The following is a 10000-nucleotide window of genomic DNA, read 5'->3' as shown; positions in this document are numbered from 1 at the left end:
GACAGATGACAGTATGTATATATAAATATATGATTGGTGTTGGCTTCATGGTGAGGTGTGGTGCTCTTGGGGTCCCAGGATCCTGAGTTTAACCCTCACTCGGCTGTAGAATTAATACCAGGTGGGGTTGACTCTGCCTGTCATCCTTCCGAGGTCGGCAAAAATGAGAACCAGCATATTGGTGCACTGTGTTGGAGTAACGACCCGTCCAGGATTGTGTTCAATAGCCAAGGAGACTACTTGGGCAGAAACATTGCTCTACATAGAGTATGGTCCCAATGGATGGGTAAATATATATATATATATATATATATATATATATATATATATATATATATATATATATATATATATATATATATATATATATATATATATACCATATAACGTGTCGATGCGAGCGAGTTGAGCTGCAACGGACAGGTTCCGAAGAACGAGTTGCACAATGAACCCACAAAACCCTGACCGCGTTACAGATATGAAGCAGCAAGGCGAGAAGCACAGCAGCACGACGCAGCAAACGCGCCCCCAGGCAGCTCATGCTTACATGCCCTCCGGCGAGGTCGTGGCGACCTCCCGAGCAAACCTCCCCCGGCACCATCAAATGCCTCCGGCCGACAAGGCGGCACATCTCCCCCAGCCAGACCTGAAGCAGATAAATATTCCGAGGCTGGAAGCCCGCTGTCTGGAAGCCGTGGCGCCAACGCCAGACCCGACTGACCTTGGGTGGGGACGCTGAACAGCGCCGTCGGCTGGATGCAACAAATACCCCATAACAACCCACGCACTACAATCAGTTGAGATTCCAATGCACGTCCAAACGGCCTCGGGCGAGAACAGAGAGTTGCGCCCCAGGCGCCAGGCACGTCTGACCTTGCCGAAACCAGAGGTGGGGGTAACGCTGAACAGCGGACCAACCCCGGCTCCGAGTCGATCTCTGAGATCCACGCGGCAATTAGACAGTAGCAACTCCATTCAAACCACACTTTAAACTCAGGCCCGTCACAAATGAAGAAGAACATCATTGGCGCAACTCCAAACTCCTTTTTTCGTACAGCGCGTTCTCCCGATAAAATCCCCGCACATGACAAAGTAACAACCCGTGGCTCGTGGCAGCGGGAGGCCAATAAAACCTCTTTATTTGCCACAATTGCTCCCAAAGCCTCCACATCAAATCGATTATAACGAAAATCCCATCGATTGATCTCAGCCAAACCTACTCTCACACATGAACTGTAGGCATTTATTTCAACAACGTTAAACCGCATCACTTGAGCAATGAAAAACAAATACGCAATGAACAGCAACCCATGAACCACATCACGTGTCCGTCTCCCGGCCGTCGTCGCGACGTTGCGATGACCTGCTTGCCGTCGACAGTCGCGATCCGCGAACTTCTTGAACGCGACGGGCTCGTTGCAACTCCCCGTTGAAATCGCCTGACCGACACAGGCACGCATTGCATCATGAGCGCAGCCGAAGCGAGAGCTCAGCGCGAGAGCTGGCACGGCTCCCGTTGCTCCAGAACTGCAGATCACCGTTGCAGGAAGCAACGAACGGCCGCTCCCGTTCCATCGATGCGGCTCCTGCCGCCAGAACCTCGCCCTCGGGTCTCGACGGAAGCACCGGCGCACCTGGAGGTACGAACTGGAGATCCAGCTCGAGGTGCGCCAACCAGACCCGACCCAAAAGGGCGGGCCCCTCCCCTCATATCACAAACACTGAGAGTAGGGCGCTTCGACCCCGGTAGAGTACCGAGACGTCGGCCACTGCAAGCGGTGCAATCGCTTCGCCGGTGTACGTGCACAGCGACAAGGTCGTCTTGACCAGGCGAACACCGCGAAGACTACGAGCCGCCCGCTCGCCCATGACCGACACTGCAGCTCCGGTGTCAATGTAAAACACGGTCGGCTCGCCATTCACCTCGACTTCCACCGTGATGGGTCTTGTCACCTCCGGACCAATCGAAAACAGACCCAACCTTGGTTGCATCTCCTGCTCCGGCCCGCCGGCATCGCTATGCCCCGGCTGCAGGCCGTTCTCCAGGTCACTGGGGTCCTCCCGCACCTCGCCATCCAAGACCCCAACGGAGGCCCCCGCCATCTGACACACACGCTTCAAATGTCCCACCTTGTGACAATGCAAACACACGGTGTTCTTTTACGGGCACACTCATCGCAGGTGCGGACCACCACACCCCCAGCACCCCTGGAAACCCACCTCGCTCCTGGTGCGGCCGCGCTGCGGCGCGCGCCCCGGCCCGCACCGCCAGACGCGCGTGCGACCTGTGGCACCTGGGTCATCGCGTGGACCCCGGGATCAGCCGACATGCCCCAGCTGGAGCTACTCATTACGTCCTGGCCGGCGATGGCACGGACATCCGTGAGCATCTGCTCGACAGCCGAAGCAGTCCCGACCGCTGAGTCGAATGTAACGTCGCTCACCCGCAGGATGGCTGCCACCATCTTCGCGTCTCGCAGACCTGAAATAAAACGATCTCTGAGTCACGCCGGACGCTCCTCTGCCGTGAATTTGCAAGCCACGGCCGAATGCTTCACCCATGCCACAAAATCTGCAACGCGCTCCTCCGCACCCTTCGCGAGGTGATCGAACTGGTACCGAGCGAGCTGCAATGACTTCTCTGGTGCCAAGTGGGTCTTCATCTCCACGATATCCTGAAATGATAGCTCATCATCACTGGGCTTATCTGGCACTACCAAATCACTCAGCAGCCGGTAGTGCTCCGTTGACAGCGAGGCGAGCAAGATCAACTTGCGTTTGCCTTCATCATCCACATCATTCGCGTGGAAATAGCAGCCCAATTGTTCAGAAAACTATTCGAAGTCATCTCCCACGAAGACGGGCACGCGTCCGTGCGCCGTGCCCTGACCTTCTGCCATGTTCGAGCTGGCCATGCTGGCGAGACCCCTGGCTCCGGAGCCCGCGCGCGTGGCGTGCGAACCTGCGATGCGCTCCTCGCGATGCGCTCCTCCGGAACCTCGAACTGTGCGGGGTGTGCTGAGTTACTCGCTGCCGATCCGAACGCAACCACCCTGCACACGCCGATCCGAACAGACTCGTTGCCAAATTGTAGTGACGTGAGAGTGGTGCTTCGAAGGCAGACACGAGCGGGGGAACAGTCGAACCTGGCTTTGTTGCACGAGCGGGAGCGTGAGCGTACGTCGCCCGTAACTCCCCTTTATTACGTACTCAATGCACTCTACAAGCCCCCACAACACAGCAACCACTACAATGCCTCAGGCGGCGTGCACTCCTATATCCCCTTCACACAAGTGATCACGCCGACCACTCCTCCACATCATCACGCCGACCACTCCTCCCCATCATGCCCTGCCCCCGCAGGCCCGCTACACCACACTTAGAACCACTGCAACTGCTATCAACCCCTTGGATGTTCACCACAGTCTCTGAGGATACCGAAGGAATGAGAATAATGAGAATTGGTGTGTTTTGGCATGTAACTCGAAGCGCAAGCATGCGCTGGGGTTCATTCGAATATGTACGGATAGCGCTGGGATTTCCCCAAATAACCACACTTAAATGGAATCCAGTGCATGTTCAGGGCAGGAGAGCACCTCCGAATACTCTCACCCCATCTTAATAATGGAGTTCCAATGCATGGCAAGGTTCAAGAGCGAATGAAGCCATTTTTGACTGAAGCCAGGCAGGGTGTGGATACTGCGTGGGTGACTGCTGTGTGCCAATGGGGGAGCTCAGAAACGCCTCCAGCATCATTAGATCTGAGTCGTAGCTCCTTCCTCGCTCAGGGCCCATAAAAGGAGCAATTCGGTTCACAGTCTTCTCTTCTCAGCTCTTCCTTCGTCCTGGCTCCACGAGGCAGTCACCCAAGAGCTCTCCAGTGTCAGAGCGAAATCTCACCACAAGTCAGTGTGACTGAAGGGAGAGAGCGGAGCAGCTAAGCGAGCAGAACGGGGTGGAGAAAGCAATTGACAGAATGGGTCAGGACCACCCCTGGGTCATCAACGCTAAGTTTTCGGCTGCATGCAGCAGCCATTATTTACATTTACAGTCCCTCACATAACTCCGTTAAAGTCTTTCTCTCGTGCATCTTCTCACCCATCTATGTGTCGTCCACTGTGGACGCACAAGAGCAATCAGCGAGGTCAAGGCCTGAACAACCGTTCTTTTCAGAGTGACCTCCCAGACTCGCACCTCTCATGCTTTCCTCTTACACCACGCCACATGACACGCTCCACCATATTGGCACCTCTCACTCCCACACCACAGACATCTTCAGTTTTCCTCCCTCCTCCCCCTTCCTCAGCAATTGGGCTGCACTGGTCCACCGACTGCACCAGGTACCAGGAGATCGCTACTCCTCAACAGCCTCGACTCCTTCTGAGCTATCTCAAATTTTCCTCGTATGTGTGTGTGTATGTGTGTGTGTGTGTGTGTGTGTGTGTGTGTGTGTGTGTGTGTGTGTGTGTGTATGTGTGATGGAGCCTGTCATGCATAGTGTAAGTTGAGACGACTGTGTGAGTTTACTGGGCTAAATCTGCACTTTGTCTTCTTTTGTGAATATTGCATTTCTTTTGTTGCATCCAGAAATTCCTTTCTTTCCCCTGCTGTACATTTGTGAATATAAACCTAATACTGTGCTACATAATTTTCCTCGCTTTGTTAAAATTAATTTGCATCGTTTTAAATGTACCCAGCTCGTTTTTGTCTTTTCCTCCATTGGTCCAACATGGTCCACACATTACTATAGCTGGGACGCTATACCCCAAGAATCTGATTATTAGCCGGTGTGTACTTGGCAGCTCCACTTGGCTGTACCTGATAGGGTAAGTAACACAAGTGCGCATTGAGGAAGCGATTCTCCGATAAGGCAACCACGTGTTTCCAGTTAAACGGTCGTCAGACATAGGACACTGGGTGATGTGATTAAATTATTGGCATTCACGGTCAATTAGCGACCCTCCATGACACAAACTTATTCATGTGCAATGGCCTGTGATTCCCGGTGAGTCCTGGGAGAAACAAGGGATATCTCCTCCGTCATAGTACCCCAGTGACCCCGGCGCTGCAAGAATATACATGTATACATACATAAAGAATTTGGTGGACTTCATATGCAGGGATGACCTTGACACTCCATTGGCTCAATACAATGTAAATCCTCAAAAAAAACTGCCACGATAAAACTTATAAACCTATTAATTCCCCAGCATTCATCTGCAGAGAATTTCCCATCCAATAACACTCATTAAACTTTGGGACAACATCGCTGAACTGGAAAATAGGACCGCACATCCTGAAGCTCACCTGGATCAGGAGCAACAGTCACTCAAACCCCCTGCACATCCCCTTCAACGTTTTTTTTTTTTTTTAATGTCGAGAACAAACTTTGGTGCATCACAGGTGATGAAGGTTGTGGTCAAGTTTCATTGATATTGTGTGTGTCGTTTCAGAGAGGAGATAATACCAATTTTATGGGGACAAACAAACTCGCCCCTCCCCCCACCCCCTCCTCACGCCCCATAGATTCCCTTAATTAGCACAGATTTAGATGAGGTTGATACACTTTGGCACATCATGGGTGATGAATGACGTTTGTGGTCAAGTTTCATCAAAATTGTGCATCTATTTTCGGAGAAGATAGCAAAAGCCTATTTTGGTGGGGATCAACCCCCACCCGCCCCCATATACCTCTTTAATGAGCACAAATTTTGATTTGGTCAATACAAAGTGGGTCTTAGGAGACTTAAAGGTCTTTCATTGGGAATCAGATATGAAGCTTGTTGCCAAGTTTCATGAAAAAAATTGTGTTTGATTCAAGCGATAACGACTGAAGTGTTGACGCAATGACTCACTCATTCCTCATCTATGGACACTGCTCTATTGCATAAGCTCACCAGACTAAAGTCCAGGTGAGCTAAAAATGAGAGACCCAAAAGTGCCCATTTGTCATGCTCCTTCTTCTTCTTCTTTTTTGACAGCCAAACTCAAAATTGGCTTAAGCTATGAACTTGGTTTAAACACCAATCTACTGTATTTTACAGTGGGAAGGTGCAAATGGATGCACTCTTTGAACGTCAGTTCTTCACTGCAGTTGAGAAATATGCTTCACATTGATCTGTTCAGCGTTTTTGGAGAAAACGTTTTTTTACTTTTTGGTTTTCAACCTAACATGGCTGCCAAACCACGTGGACTACGGCATTGAAAATTTGGACTCTGCCCAAGATTTAGTGGAGGAACACGTTTTGAAGTTTTGTTTTGATCGGATAAGGTTCTTTTTTCTATAGAACATGGCTGCGACACCACGTGATCTATGATGTCATCATTTACACACTGTACAAAGCTATATGACTGGATGATAGTTGGCAAATTTTGCTTTAATCAGATAAACGGTACCAGTGAATACATTATTTAGTATTTTTGTTCAATCCAATATGGCCACCAAATCACGTGACTTATCAATTATTCTTTATCAACCTAGTATCCCCAAGCCATGTGGAACATGTCTGTGAAGTTTCCCCTCAATCTGTCTAGCCATTCTGGAGAAGGTTTTTGAAGTTTTGAGGGTAAATCCAAGATGGCTGCCAGACCATGTGACCTATGATGTCATAATTCTCAAATTTTATTGAGCATGACTCGTCAATCATTTGTGAGAAGTTTCTCTTTGATCTGTAACATGGTTCTGGAGAAGAAAATTTTTCTCCATTTTTATTTTTAAAACAATTTGCCTGCTGTAACAACTCAAAACATTTTTTTACTCATTGGAATCATCTAATTTATTTTGCCTTCCGAACACCAGAGATGTCCCCCGAAGAACCGTGCGGCAAGATCGCCATGGAAGCTTGGAGAGATAGAAGATTGAAGAGTGCTCCAAGCAAGCATTCAAACAAAATGATTGAAAAAACTTTTAAAAACGAAACTTTAATATTTTTAATGTATCTATCAATGTTGAAGTGACGAGTTGTATCATGAAAGTAAATCATACAAAAAGGGGAAATGTCGAAATAAAATGCACATTTTCAGTGAGCGAGCCACCATCCAAGGGACTGCACGACAACGCGGGGCCAAATGCAGGCGAGTAGGGCCTCAACTTTGTTCAAGTCAATCAATATATTCAGTGACAGTGTGAATACTTTTTCTGTGCATGGCCATAGCTTTGAATGGAACAATGAAGCAGCTTGTGTAGCGCTCGCCAACTGGCTTAAGTCCTCATTCAAGCACTCCAATAAAATGGTTGATAAGGAACAGTTGGCTTGACAAGCGATGAGCAATGCATATCCGTCACATTAAGCGCACAACTCCCGGAGATGCTGAAATGTCAAAAATGTCCATATTGGACAAATGAACACTTTTTATGGCAGTCAGAACTGCTGCTAAGGTCAATTCTGGAACTTAAATTTTGTAATTCGGCTTAGTTTAAGAGATTCTCGAGGTTTTGGCATATGAACAGACATGAAATAAATAAAGCCACAAACACTGGTGTCTCCGCAAGTTCATATGCATTGCAATGTATCCAGCAATTCATAGCTACGGTGAACAGGCATTTGATAATATGAGTGACGAAAGTGAAAAAGAAAACTTTGTCATTAAGCAATCATTGTGAGCTCTTCCAAGTCAAGGAAGTGTTGAGCAGGCCAAAAAAATTGGTGAATTCAGACCACAGAGAGTGACAATGAGGTGACAAAGAATGAGTCTTGATAAAGAATAATTCAATAAGGCTGTTAATTATTTTCAAAAGGGGCATTTTAATGAACCAGAACACTCAATTTTCATTCATTCACTGCCTTGGAGTTCCCGTAATATGACTGTAAAGTTTAAAACTGCTAGGTTTCATGGTTTTGGAGTTATGGAGGAGACACACACACTGACTGACATGCTGACAAACACTGACATGTATCATTATAAATACCAGCAGGGGTGCTTGGCGTTGCCGGGCAAGGATGGGTCCCTCCTCCCGCCCCTTACCCTTCCTCATCCCACCCTTCCCCTGCTTCCTCCCTCCCCACCCCTCCCTCCAGTCTCCCACCACACCCTTTCCCTTCCCCTCCCTCCTCCCACTCCCCTCCCTCCAACACCCATCTAAATTCTATGATCCCTTTCCCTCCCTCCAGATTCCCACCTCCCCATCCACTACCTCCACTGATTAGTGGAGGTTGGCTTTTGGGGTTCCCACGATCTGGGGATGTGTGCAGTGTAAAAGTGCAAGTTATCTTCATAGCTGACTTGCAATGCCCCCTGCCACCACCACCGGGTGGCGCGACACTATTTACATCGAGCATTTTTGTTGACATTTTCCCGAATCGTTCTCCCAAACCCCAACGACTGCAGATGAAATCAAGTCGCCCACGTTCATCACGACGTCAAACTTGGTCCATGTGCCAAGTTTGGTGGCAATTGGCCAAGTAGTTTTGGTGTGATTGGTGTTTTACACACCAGGCAATGTAAGATTAACTTTAAAATATCTCATACATAGAAATAAATTCTGAATGCTTGTTGCATTCTGATTGGAAGGAAAAAAGATAAACTTACGTTGCGACGCAATGGGCTGCAGTGACAACCCAATGGGGAGCCACCAATGAACCACCACACATGTGTTTATGGTTATAGTGTAGGCTGACTTGCCAAGGCCACTCTCCTTCTTTAGCATTTTTTCCTCCCACAATTCTTTGTTGCATTTCTCGAACTCCACAATCTGTCAGAGAGTGTAAGCCAATTCAAATGAAACATAAACACTTTCTCAGTCAACACCTTTTGACAAGAGAAATTTATTGGGCAGACTGCACTCTTGTCAGCTTTTGCTGCATTGAATAATTTACAGTATATAGGTAGGCAATAAAATATTCATATACATTGTTAAAAGCATATTGCAGAAATTGTGAAAGCATTATAATTTCAAACGACTAATATAGTTGGCTGGAACTTCAAATATCATTGGTCTCGAGATGCAAAAAATAACCAATTGATGCGAACGGCTGAGTGATGTCACAGAGACTATTTCATGCATCACAAAGGACGTTATTCATTATATTTCCAGACAAACCTACTGGACAAAATTTAAGCTCAAAACCTACTGGACAAAATGTGCACAAATCAGCCAAGGCACATGTGACTGGCTACGTGATGTTGCACACATCACGGAACAGTCCATTCAACACCATCTCTGCACCAGTGAACACTTCAAAGGTGAAGGGTGTTAATTAGAGAAAAAAAAATCACTATTTAATTGTGAAATCACACAGATGGATTAAGTAAATGACGAGGTGCTATCTCAAGACTTGATATCTGATGATACAATTTGGGGTAATTGAACAAGACAGGTAATTTAAACACAAACTGTGAGATCGCAAACTAATCTAATTAAATTATCCATTCTCTCAGGTCATTTTCATAACAATGTAATTGCTTTCTACTAATGCAATTGATTACCACGTATTTGTGAATATATGGCAGTGGTCCCCAACCTTTTGATCCCACGGGCCGCATTCACTACTCCCAAGGATGTTGGGAGCCAAAAAAAAAATTGATGCATTTTATTGAGAAACTTGATACTGTCACACAGCGTTTGTGTTGAGAAATCGATACAACGTTTGGGGTTTATTGGAGTATTGTTTTTTAATTAATAAATTTTATATGTATTCGATCGATCGATTGTTCACGCACTGTAATTCTGAACAAATTTCCGTTCGGGGTGTAATTAATTTTAAATACTGCCGCAAGATGCCGGAAGGTAAAATCAAATTGATTTGATTCCTCCCGGCGGTAAGCGGCCGTGGCCGGCAGCGGCATTGTGTAAACCCCTTTAAAATTGCTACATGGAAATGTGTTTTGATTTCAAAGTCCTCGCGGGCCGCAGGTTGGGCTCCGCGGGCCGCAGGTTGGGGACCAATGATATATGGTGACAAAATACTTACTGATGCAGCTTAGTGTTGCAGCTTTTCCAGAAGGGCATGTAGAACTGCAAGAAAACAAGCAAAACGCCAATGTTTGTGAATTGTTTTGA

General features: G+C 47.4%; 1 protein-coding gene and 1 long non-coding RNA gene across 2 annotated transcripts in view; one reads left to right on the top strand and one right to left on the bottom strand.

Moving 5' to 3' along the window:
- Positions 1 to 7652, top strand: part of LOC147034939 (uncharacterized) — a 202761-nt gene extending 195109 nt beyond the window's left edge. Inside the window, exon 3 of the long non-coding RNA XR_015060820.1 lies at positions 6800 to 7652. This is a non-coding gene — a long non-coding RNA (uncharacterized LOC147034939). The remainder of the gene's footprint in view (positions 1 to 6799) is intronic.
- The window catches only part of LOC147034938 (transmembrane protease serine 2-like), a 115691-nt gene that overhangs the window by 44320 nt on the left and 61371 nt on the right, over positions 1 to 10000 (bottom strand). The window contains exons 7-8 of the mRNA XM_085891513.1: positions 9912 to 9955; positions 8530 to 8692 (exon numbers count right to left, since the gene is read on the bottom strand). Coding sequence (XP_085747639.1) covers positions 8530 to 8692; positions 9912 to 9955 — 207 coding nt within the window. The remainder of the gene's footprint in view (positions 1 to 8529; positions 8693 to 9911; positions 9956 to 10000) is intronic.

The sequence above is a fragment of the Eptatretus burgeri genome, chromosome 1, assembly GCF_056783735.1.
Source record: "Eptatretus burgeri isolate ZD-2024b chromosome 1, Ebu_testis_v1, whole genome shotgun sequence".
Classification (NCBI taxonomy): domain Eukaryota; kingdom Metazoa; phylum Chordata; class Myxini; order Myxiniformes; family Myxinidae; genus Eptatretus; species Eptatretus burgeri.
This window is presented reverse-complemented; position numbering and strand designations above follow the sequence as displayed.